Source organism: Prorops nasuta, unplaced genomic scaffold (genome assembly GCF_024137725.1).
Source record: "Prorops nasuta isolate Cenicafe-Biocafe unplaced genomic scaffold, Cenicafe_Pnas_1.2 PNAS00008, whole genome shotgun sequence".
NCBI classification, from domain to species: domain Eukaryota; kingdom Metazoa; phylum Arthropoda; class Insecta; order Hymenoptera; family Bethylidae; genus Prorops; species Prorops nasuta.
The window spans coordinates 3,267,959-3,285,312 of NW_027116805.1; the positions used below are offsets into that span (position 1 = coordinate 3,267,959).

At 38.0% G+C, this 17,354-nt stretch overlaps 1 protein-coding gene across 11 annotated transcripts in view; it reads right to left on the minus strand.

The window, feature by feature from the left end:
• shaker (Potassium voltage-gated channel protein Shaker) overlaps positions 1-17,354 on the minus strand; it is a 143,516-nt gene that overhangs the window by 72,202 nt on the left and 53,960 nt on the right. The window contains exon 1 of one of the 11 annotated variants that reach the window (XM_066730933.1): positions 8,139-8,223. The exons of the other annotated variants lie outside the window; for them this stretch is intronic. Within the exon in view, the coding sequence (XP_066587030.1) occupies positions 8,139-8,164 (26 nt within the window). The 5' untranslated portion in view covers positions 8,165-8,223. Of the gene's footprint in view, positions 1-8,138; positions 8,224-17,354 lie in introns of those variants that run through there. 11 annotated transcript variants of the gene reach the window in all.

A 17,354-nucleotide genomic window follows, 5' to 3' on the forward strand; every position in this document is an offset into this window, starting at 1 on the left:
GCCCAATGACAAAAGATGGGTGCAATGATTGGGGACGTGAAGACTATTGGATTCTTGGCTGGAGTCCCGCGAGAAAGAGAGAAATGGAAGAAGAATACGTATAGTATATGGAACGTGGAGAATGGTGAGTTTACAGATAAACCAGTACGTGCTGGGCCAAAAGAAGCAAGTGTCGAAAGCCAAAAGTTGGTCGAGTGAGCAACAATCGGAAATGAAATCACAACTTGCAAGCAAAAGGAATGCCAAAATCGTTTAATAAAGTTAATCCGAGACACTGGAGATTCGATTTGTGGTACCTGACAACGACTAGCTGTTTTATAAATGAGCAGGCAGTATTTTAACTTTGGGGTCGTCGTGCATATAAGCATGGTTTAATAATAGATGAAAGTCTTGTTGATAAGCTACAAGTCTTTGATGTCCCTTTTGGCCATATGGTTGCTATAAAATTTACGCTAATCGTTCAGTGTTCCATCGTATAAATACGACCTTAACCCACTGATTGGTTCTATAATTATATCGAGAGCACGAATAAAAGCTTCGTTATTATGACTCGGTTAATTAGCACCCTCAATTATTATACAACTAGATTGGTACCATTGACAAAGTCATATCCGCCGAGGGCTTTGATATTTTCACCAAATTTAACGAAAGTTTTTGACTCGGGTCATCCGTTAATATTAAAAAGTTCTGTAAGCTTTTAATATGCGGCTCACCGTTAGCGTTATTTTCAACCATCCTCAAATGGAGTCCTTTGCGACAAAGCGTACAGTTGGATTTTTGTTGCTGGATTTACGGCGCCGTACGTGAGAGAAAGATAGCGCGTAAATCACTATAAATTAGTGGTAAATTGCTTAAGTTGGAGAGCTGGCTCGTCGACTTCTTTGGGACACTAACGCAACCAGTGCCAAATCTGGACCGAAGTAACTTTGGAACTTTGCAGAGTTCGCAGGGATGAAAGTCGACCGGCTGGATCTTTGTACGCGATAACCAAGCACTCGATTATCACTCGGCTGAACAAAAAATAGAATCCCCTTTCCACTCATTTACCCTTATCCTAATACCTCGTGGGAATACGCGATCATCGAATTTTTCCAACGTATTTCACGGATTAAATCAATGACAGATATTTAAGGAATCCAACCCTACTCATGGGCTATTCATACGATGAAAATACCCCCTATGAATGCTTTATTGTTTTCCAATTTTTCCTATTATCTTCGTTACAAATGAATCCACATTTTATTTTTACTGGTCAACTATACAGTTGAATACAAAAAGTAGGTTATTAAAGGTTCGATACTTTAATGGTGAAATATGTAGTGTGGTTTCAAATATTTACTTTGGAACACACTCAATTCTATGATAGAAACTTGTGCATTCAAATCGAGAGTAAGAAATATATAATTTACAAAATAATATAGTACGAGAGAAGATTCACTCGTTGAATTAAAATAAATTTTTTTATTGTCGTTTCTCATTAAAATACATAGTAAGTTCTAATTAATATTATCGAATAGGCAATAATTAATAAGGTGTCAAATATATTTAATTTAGTAAAAAGATATATTTCATGAAAATTATATAAAATCAATAAAATTTTATCCCTAATAATATGATATAGCAAGTAACATAAAGTACACTTCATTTATTTACCATAGATATCACGTGTCATTGTTATTGTTTACGCAAATTAAAATAACATAATAAATTTAAGATAATAAAATATATTTGGTTTGATTATTATGGTGCACAAATATACATATATTAGCAAGTAAATAAAACGACAGATTTGTCAATGGCAGTTGTTAACGAGATGTCCAAATGAAGGACCCACGTCTGAGATTTTCAATGGCAAAAGTTACAATTACGATACTTGAGATGCTCGTATCGGATAAACTGATATGAATCATGCCTGCTGCTTCGTGTAGAGGAATCGGTTACCATAAGCGATGTTTTTTCATCGTAAACACGAAACTGGAGGAATTTCTTGACTGTCACCTATTTTCACTGTCGGCATAAAGTATGAGGCTGCTATCAGCCATCAGCATTAGCTTCATGGCAAGCCATGACTACACGGAAGAGAATATAGATCAGAAGGAGAAAGAGATAGGTGGAGGGGATTTTGTGTAACATGCTCTACCAATTTGCTACCAAGCCTATTATCGTTATCTAATTTTATTTCGCTTCGTCAAACTGCGCAACATTTTATCGCCAGCGTTCTTGTACCATTATCGTAGTAGTATCAAGCTTGCAACTAATATGCTCGAATTCTCTACTAAAAACAACAACGCGCCAACAAATATTATTTATTATCTGAAAGAATCCTGATTTTAATTAGTTTAAAGACTGCTTGTAATTAATTATAAAATGTCTTTTGCATATTTTTATACAAAATTCTGACCAAAATTTATTACATTATCGTAATTATGCTAAAAGAATTTTAATTCTAATACAGAGTATTATTTTGGTAAGGCACAAAGTTAATTCTAATAATATTTGTAAGTTAGAATAAAAAATCGTAGTAAGAGTGATAGTTTCTTTTTTCTATAAATTGAAAGGATACTTATCGTTTTCAAGCAGTATTGTCAGTAGGTATTATTTAAGGTGAGAAAGAATCTGAGAGGGAAGTTGGTTCGAATATTATGCACTGATTTACTGAAGTAAAAGTGCAGTGGTACATGGCTATTTAGCAGAAAATTGCCTACTTGGCCTATATTGCATTATGAATATATTTACGTTCCCCAGACATACGAATAATATGAATCTCGTCTCTGAATCTCCATTTTTCAAATGAATCCTACTAAACAATTTAAAAAATTAACATCTAGAATGGAAGACGAGTATGAAAATCTATGAATGTCCTAATGTGTGAAAATATCGACGAAAATATATTATAATTACGTTAGGAAATAATAAATTATTTATTATTAACAAAAATATTGAAAGAACTTTTTCATAAGCTTTTAACAAAATTGTCAATAAAACCGAAGAACCGAAATAAAAATAACGAATAACTGGTCAGAAGAAACACGAACGTGTGTGTGTTTGTGTGAATATGGAACAATTATTTTAAATTACATAATTAGCGTACAAAACTGCAAAATGAACATGCATACCGAAAAACAAATTTAGACTCGTGAAAGTATTGATCAAAATTTAGATGCAAAATTATTATGCTTCAACCTTGGTAGTAAAAAATAAAAACTTCTCGATATAAATTTCTCATTTGGGTACTTTTTTTCATAAATACACGTGTATCGGGGCGAGTAGAACGTTGTATAATCCATGCCTACTTTACATGAAGCTGAGTAAGTACTATTTATGCACGTAAGGACGGATAAAAATGGAATACTACTACCGGTATATTATGAAATTTCAGATACAGAATAGAGTACTATTTCCTTGTCTCCAATTCCTTCTTTTCCTCTGTATTTCAATTGGCTTCCTTTCTTTTTTTATCTCACGCACCCCCATCTCTGTCTCTTTCACTCTCAACCTCTTATACACATAATCTTTCTCATCCTTTATCATCTCCCCAAGAAAGATTGACTCATTCCCTTTTCCTTGTTCACTATTCGAAGAACTTTGCAAACTTTTCATTGATATAACATCCGGAAATAATCTTTGTTTTTACTATAAAATTTCTCTATTATAACTTGTATTTGTTTTTTGATTATTTGTTGTTTATTCTTTGCCGAACTATGAACGACATTGATTGTATAAATTACAGAAGAAATAATGCAGACAGCACATTGCTTACTATAAAATGATTTATTCTTATTATAATGTAATATTTTTATAATTTTTCTATAACTTTATCGTTTTTTTCATCGCGCAAGATAACTGTAGATTTGAACAGCTTATTAATATATATGGGATTATTTAATAAATAATTTCAAAGATTCAATACATTTTCTTAAAATAGAAAAAGATTATAAATTTTTTACTATTTCAAGGGGGTAACTTCTTAATATCATTTGTTCGTAAATACCAGTGATCCTCAAGTTTGTATTATATTTCGAGTTTACATGCACTTTTAAACATGTTAATTATACACGGAATGTAATATAAACTTGCTGAAGGTGGTTGATTATTGAATCGATTGGTAAAATTATATTTTTTCAGAATAAGAAATAGTATAAGGAATAAGACATAGGTAGCAGTATAATATAATGAGTTTTCTCGTACAACTAGTATTTTCATATTTGTTATTTTGTTACCTTCAACTACCATCCACACACAAATCTTGATAGTAATGTGATTAAGACTTATCTACATCAGAATATTCTCCAGTCTCTAATCTAAATAGAATATTTATAGCAATATAATTTTGTTGCATATCTCAAATTATTTGAATACTTATTCCGTACCAGGTTGGTACAGACACACACAAATAATACGATTCACTTTACTATAAATCTCTAATCCATCTAATATTTAACCAGCTTGAGCGTGCATGGCGAAAAACCAACGTGAAACAAATGAAAACTTCAGACACAATGATGTTTTGAAATACAAAGTAAACTTCGCTATGTTGAGATGCGCTTTATTCAGAAATGCGTCTACCACTAAAAACTAGTAGCATTTTCACAAACTCATCTACGTAAAGCTTAAAAGCTGACAAAAAAAGCTCAGTCAAATGTAAGATTTTCCATTCTTTCGTACTCTTTGTCCTCAACAGATGAAAATAAAAAAAACCGTCGATTTAGGAAATTTCGAGAATGAATTCAGGTCGATGAATAGATTCGCAAGCATCTCGTTTCAATACGAGATTTACAGTATTACGAGTTTTCCCAGTCAAACGTTTTACGATGGGAAAATTGAAAAATTGGGAATGGACTATAAAAATGGTTAAAAATATGTAAAATCCAGAAAAAAAAGAAATGAGAAAATATAAAATTTCCAGAAATGGGGGATTTTTTACTCGATGATTTGATTGCTGGTGGGTAAAATGTGACCTCTATATATACGTTAACAGGTAGGATAGGCTCGAGAATGGTTAAAGGAAACTTTATGAGAGTGTTATATACGAGACGCGTGTTCTTTGGAAATTTCGACCAGGCGAATGGAAATGTGTCGATGGGCGAAAGCACGAGATACGTGCGAAACTAAATTTATCGATCTGGGGAAATGGATAAGGGGCCGCGCGGTTTGCGGAACAGCGTGATTCGACGAATAAACGTATCGTCTAGCGTCTGGGGAATGTCGATAATTCCTGGCAGAGTGCAGGGCGGCGAGTTTTGGCCAAGTCACCGGCTTTCCCGACCCATTCAAGCTAATTTGCGAAGCAGAGTTGAACCTCCGGGATGGCTGACGGTGCTTCTCGTTGTGGAATGACGAAATTCTTAGGGGAGGGACGAGTAGGATAAGGAGAGAGAGAGAAAATGGAAGGGGCATAAAGAAAGGGGTGGGGGTAGATAGATACAGATATATATATATATATATATAGCAGTAATGACAAAAACGACAAAGGTAAGAAAATACGAAGGTTTGGAAGCTTTTAGCAAAAGAGGAAAAGGGGGAGGGGCAATTTCACCGAGCCATAATAACATTAAACGACAATTAAAGAAATTTCAAGGGTGAGACCGAAAGCGACGACAGATCAATCATAGCGATAATCCAGAATTAGCAGAAGGACCAGCTTGGGATGACACCTGGGAAGGTGGAAATCGAGTTGGAAATCCTCGTGCTTTACACGTGACAAGTCTCATCTGCTTGGGTTTCAACGAGAAGCGTGGGGACAAAAGGGCTGGGGTAAGGGATAAGGAGAAAGAACGGCAGAGTGTGATGAAAATTGGAGAGATGGTTCTTCTGCGAGAAAATGAAATAGTGGAACGCTAGTGAGGGAGGAAAATGGATAGAAATAGTGTGATAGGGAGGGGGAAAAGGAAGAAAAAGGGGGAGAATAATGAAAACTAAATCAAGATACAGGCAAATAAGGAAAATAGAGTGACGTGGCAAGAGAAAGATGAGTGCTGACAACTAGTAAGACGGAGAAAAAGGAATCAGGAGAGAAAGAGAGGTGAAAGTTATATAGTTACCGAAACAAAACTACACAAGGGAAGGAGAAACCGCGACCTGAGCTGCTCCAGGATCAACGCTATTCTCTTTATCCGGTTACCACGTGCTAGCACACTACACCACCTACAAATCTACAAACTATACATACACACACATGGAATTTCCTAGTCTGACCACGCTGCGAATAACTCCCTTTCCCTACTATTTTTCATTCATGTGCTTTTAATTTAATACTTTTGTCAATTATTGCTGCAAATTTCTGATATTGTACAAATAATATACTCCACACGCATTAATTCTGATAAAAGTTACTTATCCTATTCATAACGTAGTAATTTGTTTGCAGCAACGTTATAATTTTGTATTTGGACCACGACTTTAATCTCGTTTTATCGTTACACTTCACCCAGTGGTGTTTACAAACAGGTTCTTCTGTGCTTATGAAAAAAATTCGTAATTTACTAATTGATCAAGTGCATCAACACTGTATAAAAGTGTTAATTATTCAATATCCCAACGTTCTAAGTTTGTGGGAACAACATAGTTACGAGGTTTTTGCACTAGTCGCCATAAATCTTATTACTTCATATTGTTGATTAAGCGATCACGCTTTCGTAATTTTTGAACGCTCTAGAATTCTCGTGTGAAAGTTTTTACAAATAAGTTTCTCGCGTTGTCCAGCCTGATTACGTTATTGCGTGTCACTCCGTTACTCGTAATACGTCGTTTTCCGTCATCTTTTTCCCGTTGCAAATGCTTTTCACGTAAGCTTTCGCGGCGTACTGCAATTTAAGGATTACGAATGGTTGCGCGCGTGCAATTTTAGTCGTTTGACACTCGAGGCTGGAAAAAGCACGTTTCTTCGGACGTAACCGTGGCACCGCGATCGGAAAACTGCTTAACGCTGTAAAGACTCGATTTTATTCGAGAATGACGTCACGAGTGGATACGCGTTGAAGATATTTTCCGTGGGAAATTGTAATTGAAATTGTATCGTAATGGAGGGATTGGATTTGACACTGTTTTTACGACTACGCTGCTATCATTTCTGACTTTTAAACGGGCCACGGCGATCAATTGGTACTGGCTACGGCCATTTCGATTAAACGTAATAAAACTGAAGTTCCCGCAGCTTTTTCGTCGTTCAACCGCGACGCGTGGACCAATCTTCGATTAGAACCGATTGCAAAAGTTTCTACCAAATGAAAAGCAGATAAGTATAAATAAAGACGAAAAAGAATACTTTTATACTAGATCGAAAGTTGGATAATCGCATTTTGTTGCAATTAACTTTTACTTGGTGCAGATTTTGGTTTTATCCTGCAAAAAGTAGCATTCTTGAGAGGTTGAATTGTACACAAGTTACAGAGAGTTGGATTCGGAAGTGAAACGCAGTGTGGTCGAGTGAATGATTCTTAAAGGGCACACTTATAACACCTAACACCAGGATGCTCTTGGATGAGAGCCAGAGCTGTCTGATCGAAGCAGAAGCGACAGGGGGATCGCAGGTGTCGTTGGACGGAAATATGATAAATTGAGGGAGGGATGGATTGATAGATGGGTCGATAGAGATATAAATAGGCGGGCAGCGAGAAAGAGAAACAAGGACAGAGAGAGAGAGAGACGTGTGGAAAGCAAGGTGGGGGAAAAACAGGCAGCAAATGAGGGAAAGAATTAAAAAATAAGAGGGCGAGGAAGACAGAGAGGGAGAATCGGACAGATGGACAGAGAGAAACAGAACTAAAGGTAGAAAGAGCTGGGGGATGCATAGGAAGAGCAAGTATCAGAGAAAATAGACAGGAAAAAGAATGGAAATGAGAAAAGAACAAAAAATAAGAGAAAAGGAGGAATTGTAGGAAGAAGCAGGTGACGCAAGTCTGGGAACATAAACCATGCGTGAAGGAACTATTATAGGACAGCTGTGGAGGATAATATTCATGCTTGGAGCCGTGCGGTGTTAAAGAAAAGAACGAGGGAGTAAGATGGGGGGATTTGTGGAGAGAGAAGATTCTTGGGGGGGGTAGCGAAAACGCTCGGTATCGGTGGCGACGGTCAGCAGACAGTAAGACAAGAAAGAGCAACAGGGCGTGCGAGCGTGGGGAGTATGATGGACTCACCCGCCAGCAACCAGGATCATCTGCATGTTGCATGAAGGCGGCTGCTTTGTCGCTTTCTCGCAGAGGGGTCGTCCGGAGTGGTGAGTCCTCTAGTTTGGCATGCGGTCATAGAACGTAGCTATAGACGGACAGTACTCGGAGGAACAAACCCGTTGAGAAAAGAGAACGGGACCGAAATAACGAAAAAAATAATACGAAGGAGCAAAAACCAGCATCCAGGATATAATAGGTCTGATAAGGCTGATTACGCAATAATACTCAACGAAAGGGAAGACTGGGGCAATTATGGCTGGACAACAAAACACCGAAGGATATTTTCGATCGTGGCTACTCGAAGGACTTATGGGAACAAAAGAAATGGGGAGGGCAGCTAGGAAGGACAAGGGTTGAGAGGAGTAGAAAGGATTTGGAAATTTCAGAGTAGAGAAAAAAATTATGGACGTTGAGGAGTGGACTTTTAGAGCGATGCATTCAGGGATAAAGTGAGAGGAAGAATTATTCGAATTAGAAAAGGAAAAAACTGAAAGGATGTGTAAATCTTTGTCAGGGGAAGGAGGAGGGTTAAAAGAACCGATAGAAAATGTTTGAACGAGAAAAAATAAATACTCAAATTTGTGTATCGAAGAAAAAAAAACGAGGAATACAGTCATGAGCGAGAGAAATAAATTAAGAGAAAGTGGAGTGAAATATAGAGGAAAAATGAGAAACGAATAACGTAATTGAAGGAATGAAATTCTTGAACTAAATAGTCGAGAAAGGTGAAGGAGGGAGAAAATGATATCACGAAAGGATGAATAAAAATAAAATTGAGAAAAATTGTAAAATTTTTGAGATAGAGTGAAAGAAGGTGATGGGAATTATGGAGGGAAATAGAGAGTGCCAGATTATTGATAGAAAGGGGAAATAATCAGTGGGAATGAGTGTCAGAGAAAAACTAAGAAAAAGAGAGAAATTGAGCAAGAGAGAAAGAGAGAGAGAGAGAGAGTAAAAAAGAAAGTACTGTAGCTAACTGGCGAAGGCCCAGCAGATCGCCGTGGCTGCTCGCAGTGGAATTGTACCTTCCCTCATGCTGGGTTCCTACCCTCCCACGGTAGGCTTACTGTATCCTTACTGTCACTACTGTCACCTCACACCGAATGCACTTTTCGCAGCCACCGCGTTAACGGATGGCGAGCGTCGTCACCGCGACGCTGCCTCTCTCGACGAGCCTTGCATTATCGAGTCGGCCCAGACGGGTCCACGCGTTTTCACGACGGATTCACAGAGAGATAGACGGATAACGAGAGAAAGAAAGAGAGAGAGGGGGGGGGATGGGATAAATAAATTAGCAAAAAATATAGAAAATGGATAGAAGAGAAAAAACGGAGTAGGAAGACACGAATGAGATTCGATTGGATTCGAGTCACGACACAAAGAGGTTTGCACGCAGTATCCTCGCGAAAACTTGAAATCGAGGAGCTGGAATACGCTTGGCGGTGTGCAGCGGCGGACTCCTACACGCGCGCTGTCAGCACGGTGCTAGTGAAGGGTTGGTGGGGTAGGGGGTGGAGGAGCACCGTTAGAGGGAGAGAAGGGAAGTGGGGGATGCCGGGAGAAAAAGCGAGAGAGTCAAAATGAAAGAGAGAAACGGAGAGCGAGAAGATCTAAGCGGATTCGAGTAGTACGAGTCAAGGATAAGGTGGACGGACAGAACACGAAAGGGAAAAATCTTAAATACTGGAGCTTTAAAAGAGAAGAGACAGAGAAAGAGGATACTTGGACCTGGGGATAGGGTAGGGTACCTTACTAGGTACAGTGGAGGAGGTTTTGGTATGCCGCGCCTCCACAGCGTTTCACGGTGGCGCTAGTGTCAACTCTCTCTCCTGTTCATACCTTGCCTCTCTCTCTCTCTCTCTTTACATACGTGTATATAACTCAGTTTCTCTCTCTATCACTCTTTCTCCAACTCCCTCTCTCTCTCTCTCTCTCTTTTCAACCAAATTCTCTTTCTTTCTTCTTCCCATTTTACTCCCCCCCCCCTCATATCCTTCAACCCCTTCCCGTCTCTCCATCCCCACAGACTCACTACTAGAGACCAAGGGGTGGGGTTCCAAATGTGTGCTTCGCCCGTTCGCGTACCACGTGTCCGTTGACCTTCACCGCGCATGCGCGCCCCGCCAGCTACGTGCGTCAGTCTGGAACCTGCGTGCTCGTCTTCTATGCATCTCTCGCAGGTACTTTACCCCCTGATTATCGCGATTGCTATTGGACGAAGCCTCCAGAAAATCCACGATAAGAATATGATGATCGATCTTTTTTCTTTCTCGCGATATTCCCTGCAGCTGCTCGTTCTTATAACCTTCGCTGCCAAAGAATTATCGAAGCTTTTGCCAGTAAAATTATGGTAAAATTAGCCAGACTAGTCGGATTGCCAAGCGTGATCCCGGAACTTGTCCAGAGAGTTAAAATTACATACTATTTCAGACGAGACTATATGATCACGTGCAGAAACGACTTTTGTGTATAGAATTAACGTCAGGCACTCGATAATCTCGAGTAATCCAAGACATTTTTTCAGAGGCTTAATTATCTAAACTATTTAGTCTCGCCTGCTCGATCGTTATGCACTATTTTTTGCAGAAATTAGAAGAGAAAATAAAATCTTGAAATAAGACAAGTTTGCAATATTAATTAATTCATTCATAGTCCTCTTGTGAAGTGTGTATGTATTATTTCTTTATTTTCATTACGTAAGAAAACAAGGGCCAATCGCGTGATTAATCTTTGGAGTTTGAGAGAAAAGTGGTGCGAATTATGGCGAGGGTGATTCTCCTAGAGCAAATTGTTGAAATGAATGAAATCAAGGGTGGATGGTATGGGAAATTAGTACATATGCGAAGCAGCACGAAGGACTGGACGTATAAGTTGTTCCCGCCGGGACTATCCCAAGCGCGCCAGTAGCGAGGTGGTTCGTGTATGTAGGAAGGGGTGGGGGACCCAACCCAACCCGAAATAACGACAACCAAAGAATCCCAGCTGACGCGACGGTATGGCTCAGCCCCGAGACCTAACCTTATCCCCGAGCCTCGCAGTCTCTCTCTTCGACCCCTTCCCCCTCCCCACTCTCGCATCCACTTCTCACCCTCCAGTCCTCCGGGTTTCACGGATGAATGAAACTGCTGTCAAGGACTGACTGATATTGGATATCATAAATTAAGACGATTTACCAAGCTCTGCTTTTCCTAATAATGATATACATATATATATATATATATATATAAGCATAGTATAGGGCACTGCGAGCATTATTGGAGCAATCGATGCAAATTAATGATTCCTCAGCGAGAAATGGAGACCCGGCAGTTTAACGAATCGAGAGGGACGATGGGAATAGGCTCGCCTACCAGGACTAGTGAAAAGGGGAGTTTATAGTCTGACTGTTCGTTTTGTTAAATCGATCAGACACTCTCTGCAGGTTGGTACGACTGATGCCATTTTAAAAGCTTGGTCTTCCCCTGATCTTGGCAATCAATGGTGAGAAAAAGAGGGGAGGGAGAGAGTTTAGAGTGAAAAAAGAAATTAAAGTTTAGCAAGAGAGAATAAAAGTTTAATTGGAAGATTGGAATGGGTAAAGAGATTAAACCAGGATGGTTTGACTGGTGAATAGTATCGCGTGGAAGGATGTCAGCTGACGTTGAGTAGGTCAGGTCCAAAACGCTCCTATTTAAGCTTACACCCTCTACGATTTCTCAAGCGAATTCATCCCACCGGGAATCCCCCCTCGTTATTACTTTCAAGCCAAAAATCGTTGAATTAATCCGAGTCACCGACGAAAATCCAGGAAAATCTTTCTGGCTATTATGCTACTTTCCTAACTGCTTCTAGTCGAGAGAATTAAATTTGTATTCCATCTTAAGTAGATTCCTCTACTTCGAGCCTTGCCAATGTACCTTCCACCCTCCCCTTCTCCAATGCTGTTGCTTTTATCCTCATGTTGAAATGCATATTGCAATAGAAAATATCCCCAGGCTATTCTGCCACATGCTTTTGGTTTCGTAACGCTGTTGACACTGGTAAACAAGAGTCATGGGATACTTCCGTCAACCATGCTACAGCAGAAGCATGATTAATTAACCAGTGATAGTTTTGGTCAGAGGAAAATCGAAATTACATTTACATGCACACATGTACCTGTGCAAGTTTGTCAAGTTTGTGAAAATGTAGGATTCGACGTACAGGAGGAAACCAGTAATTTAACCGGAAATCTGTTATCAATTCGGATATGATGTGTGTGAATTTTTTAAATCCAACAACGTTGCTTTAGCATTGAAATATGATTGGAATGAAAACGTTTTAGTTTTTCATTTAGAGAGAGAGAGAGAGAGAGAGAGATAAGGAAGATTAATAAATATTCCTTGAAAATGTAAAGCTTTCTATTATCTTGAGGAATGATGTACATATGCTAAAGTTGTTCTTCTGCAAGATTTAATCCGTTATCATCAGGCATTATTTACATTTAATACAAAACAATTTTAATTCATGATGAAATCTCTTAAAGCAATGAAATTAATAAACGAATGTCATTAACTATTATTTTACATTTTAATTATTACTGAAATTGTTCATTTTATTCTTTTTTAACTTACTTATTTTTTCACTAAATTATATTCTTATGTAGATTTTATATAATTTATGAATAATCATTTCAATTATTAAAGTATACTTTAAAAATCGATACTATAAATATTTGCTTCAACGATGAAAATGGCATTTTATCAATTTAAATAAAATAAATAAGTTAAAAAATAATAAAATAATATAATTGCATTCGATGTCACCATACTAGTAAATTATTTTATTTGATTTGCTTTTTAACTGTCGATAAGATTTGATAGTTAAATATTGAATGAAATGGCATGAATTCTCCGCTTTTAAACTAAAAACAGATCCGCTTAAAATAGTGCAACTTATATCACCATTAATCGAAACTTTTTTGCGGGGCGGAGGCTTAGCCGCAATTATATAAAAGGTATTAGTGGCATCTGCTGAAAACACATCAAAGCTTCACTATTTTTATCAACATGAAGCTTCTATTCATGAATATCCCGAAATAAAAGTGAAATTTTCAATTTGAGGCACGCCACAGCTATTAACATAATTAAATTCCTGAAACGTTAGACAATGCATTTCTCCTTCTTAAAACTAGGTGCAGATGCACTGGCTGCAAAGAGAGGCATTCGATCCACTAATACAAAGAAAGCAAGACAGACACAGTATGGTCGATAGAAATGTACCTGTTTGCCAACATCCTGAAAGCTTTCAGCCAAAGACAAATTGATGCTACAGCTAGCTCCCAAATTCAAAATAAAGAATAGTTTTGAACATGTCAAATTAAATAACAAAGATAAATATTCCCCAGTTGTGTACAAACTAGGGGGAACTTTTAAATAAATGAAAAAGCTCGGTGAGACAAAGAAAGTGTCACTGGCGCCATCCTTCGGGTAGCTTTCGAAGCTTAACGTTCAAAGCGACCTACAACAGTTACCATTGTAAATCTTTGCAAATAAACAGCTCTCTCTACTTTGGACCAAATATACGCATTTTTGATAACAATCAACAAAAAAAATTCTTCTCAGCTATAAAACTCATTAAATTTCTAAAATAATCTCAAGAATTTTAATCAATACCGAAACCTTGTTACGATGGTTACTTAATTTAAGAGAATACAAAAAGTACCGAAATAACTATGTCTCCATATGATGCACAGATTTGACGAAATCGTGGGTAATTCAAGAAACGTTATTGTTGCGCTCGTCAGAGGAATTCCAATTGCAGTCCGAATTGGAAACGGCGTAGGCACAGTCGCTTTGATTCGTAGTAACAGTCGACCCGTACAGGATCATCGTAGACAGAAGAGCTTCTCAAAGGGACAAACCGAGAAACAAGTGCATTCTGCCTAACGGAAATGAAATACGATTTTCAGAGACTCGTCTGTCAACAAGCGTGAACTACTTCAGCGACTAATCAAGTATCGAAGCTTTTTTTCGGATAGAAATTTGCGAAAAGCTTTTGACATCGATTGTGTATTTCAAAGAGTCTCAGAAACGACGAAGCTGAAGTCTCTTCTGACCAAGAAACGATCGATTCCTCACTGAGCGATTGTGGTCCTTAAGGAATTTCATGTTGATGAGAGTGACACTGTAAAGACCACGACTATTCACACTCCTACAGTGATAAGAGTTAAACGAAATTAAGCAAATTTCTGTTTCTCCTCGTTCTATCATTAAATGAATCTAAATATTTAATTACGTTTGATGGCATTGTACAAAAACATAACCAATCAAACAATTGTGCTATATGACGCTTTAAAGAAAGCCTTGTTTTATTAAAAGTTAAACTATATAAATGTTTTATACTGTCACAGGCCATGTTTTCTCAGAGTTTACGATTACGTAACTGCGAGCGGACACTGGTCAGCGTACCGACCGCTAAGAGACGGTTTCACACTTTTTTGTTGTTCTTTAGAGAAGATAGGATTTTTTTAGAATTATTTATAACACTAATTGTTAAACAAATTTTGAGTCCTTTGGCGGTCGAGATGCCACCGATGCCTTTTAAAAGGGTGTAAAAGGCTACTTTAGCATTTGCGTATCAGCAAGCATAAACTATTAAGAAACCATGATGGATCTAAAATAATAATGAGTATCTGCTTTCAGATATGTAAAAAGGTTTTTTACGCTCGAAAGGAGCTAAAGGAATACTAAAGAAATCTGTGGGCTTGGGGTGAGTAAAGTGCGCTGTTTCTTGTACTGTCACCGCTTCTTGCGACGATGAAACAACGGACCCTGGGTACCCTGGCTGCCCGTAGGTATCACGAACGCTAACGCCAATTCAACCGGCCACTTTGTCATCCTCTCTGTTGATTTCGATAAGACCTAACGGTCTGCTTATGTCAAGGCTGAAACGTGATATTACACATTTTGTACGACACTTGTCTTCATTGCCCAAAGATCATCACAAAACTATACCAAAGAAACAAAAATCCAAATATAAACGTTCATTAGTCTCGTTAAAAAGTAAAAAAAAAACTCGTAGGGTTAAAATTCTTTGATATTAATAGACAAATAAGTACTTGGTCCAAAGACGGAATAATTTCAGTGATATCTACTTACAGTAGAAAAGTGTAGACAAAGAAGACAGTGATGATGACGGCATAAGGCAGACAGGTGACGCAGATTCCAAAATATTTTAGGACAATATTGGCTGCGAATAAAAAAAGGGCAGTGTCCACGATAATACTTTTTACACCCATATTATTAAGGGTAGTTTGTCAAAATACTGCTGTTGATCATCAAAAGTCAACCGCAAACTGGTAGACACGCCACAAAAGTAAAGCTCACCGCATACTGATCAACTGACACTATTAGAGTGTTAGCCTAGATAGTGTCGTAGGTGTGAAAGGTCTACTGCACACCTCCAACACTTTCACGATTTTTAATCTTATAACTACGATTTCCCCTATTATATTTTCAAAATTAAAATTTCGTCAGATTTCTGTAATGAACGAACCAAAAATTGGCAAGAGCATTCTACTATTGGTAACGCGTTTTTTTTATATTCCTACTACAGGCTCTGCTTATTTTTGCTACGTGTCTGGCCTGTGTGCAACGTTTACAATACAAAAGTCCACGTATGGCTTCGCAGAGCACGTAATCGTGAGGAGGAAACGCGATGAAACCGAAGAATATGTTTACCGTTGTTGGGACTGTACCTATACCAGTAACAAAATAATATGCTTACGCAACCCTTAGCACCATTACCACCTCATTGTCCCTACTCGTTAAAGTTACGACCAACATAGTTTACGGCAGGTCCATATGTGTATTAGTTCAGCACGTACGCTGGTTACCGGGGAGTGCTTAACGCGTTAAATTAATTCTACGTAGCTCCGGGTAGATTCATCCCCTTAACGGTATTTACGAGTATCCCTAACTACTGCAAAACTAACTTACCTTCTTTTCTCATTTACCTCGTCGGTGAAAATCTGAAGTCAATTTTACTGGAGAAATAACGTTTCTTTATATATTTGTTTGTACAACAATTTTGGGATTCTACGATGACACAGAGTACAAAGCAAAATATTTTTCTTACGAGGGTAGAAAACTGCTCACAGAAGCGAATGCACATGTGATTGCGCGAAGGGTGAGCTGTTGAGAGTTAAGGAAAAAAAAAGAGGAAAAGAAGATTAACGAAGAGTCTTTGCATGTACAGATATCGATCCTGATCTTCGAGCTCCGTAGAGAGATTTATGGTAAGTTGTTGGAGAGGCCAGCTTCGTCCAAGAATTCCACGTACAGGTCATAGGGTCCCTTTCGACCAATCGGCGATCGAACATAGTGAATGAGCTTTTCCCAATGGAGACACGAACGTCCACCTTCCATTTCATTCCATCTCAATCTCATTTCAAGCTTATACCAAAAAACACTATCAGTTTTTCAAACGTCCTTTCTTCACTTATACTTATAGTTTTTTCATTTTCAAAAATTCTTGGAAAAGTATTTAATTATTTTCTGTAATTCTTTAGATTCTTTGGGGTCTCCTTTTCTTGTCTGGTTTTTATTAATATTCTGCTAAAATTGGTATTTGCAGGAGATTCGTCGATATTTAAGCAAAGTCCGATGATCCAGGAGTGGAAAATCCATGGTTAATTGGCAGAAGGAAGATGAGAAGCTGCGTTGTACTGTCGAGCAAAATTTGTCTGCTTCGCACCGATTGGCAATAGTCACAATCAGCCAAGCGATCCAACATAGAACATTGCAAGCTTATGTGTATTCTATGCCTTGTGCTGGATGTGTCGGAAGGTCAGGGAGATCTGTTTCCTGCGGCCAAGGTCACCGTGTAGAACATACAAAGCCTCTGTGAACATTGTGCATACACGCCCTCGTCAGTGAAAGCTGTGTGAGGTGAACGACAAAATTTGAAAAGGAAGTTATGCGAGGATAAGCTATGTTCATACATCCTGCCTCTCACTTTTTTTAATTCACTTAAAATACATTAATATAAGCTTGAGGAAAATGAAAAATTCCAATTAGTAAAAACTATATTTTTTCAGGCAATCTCATCAAATAATAGTTTTCGATGAAAAAATATTGAGATGAATTTTTGTCTGGATTTACACGTAGAGATTTAATCGAAATTCAATATTAAATTTAATATATATATATTCTCATCTTATTC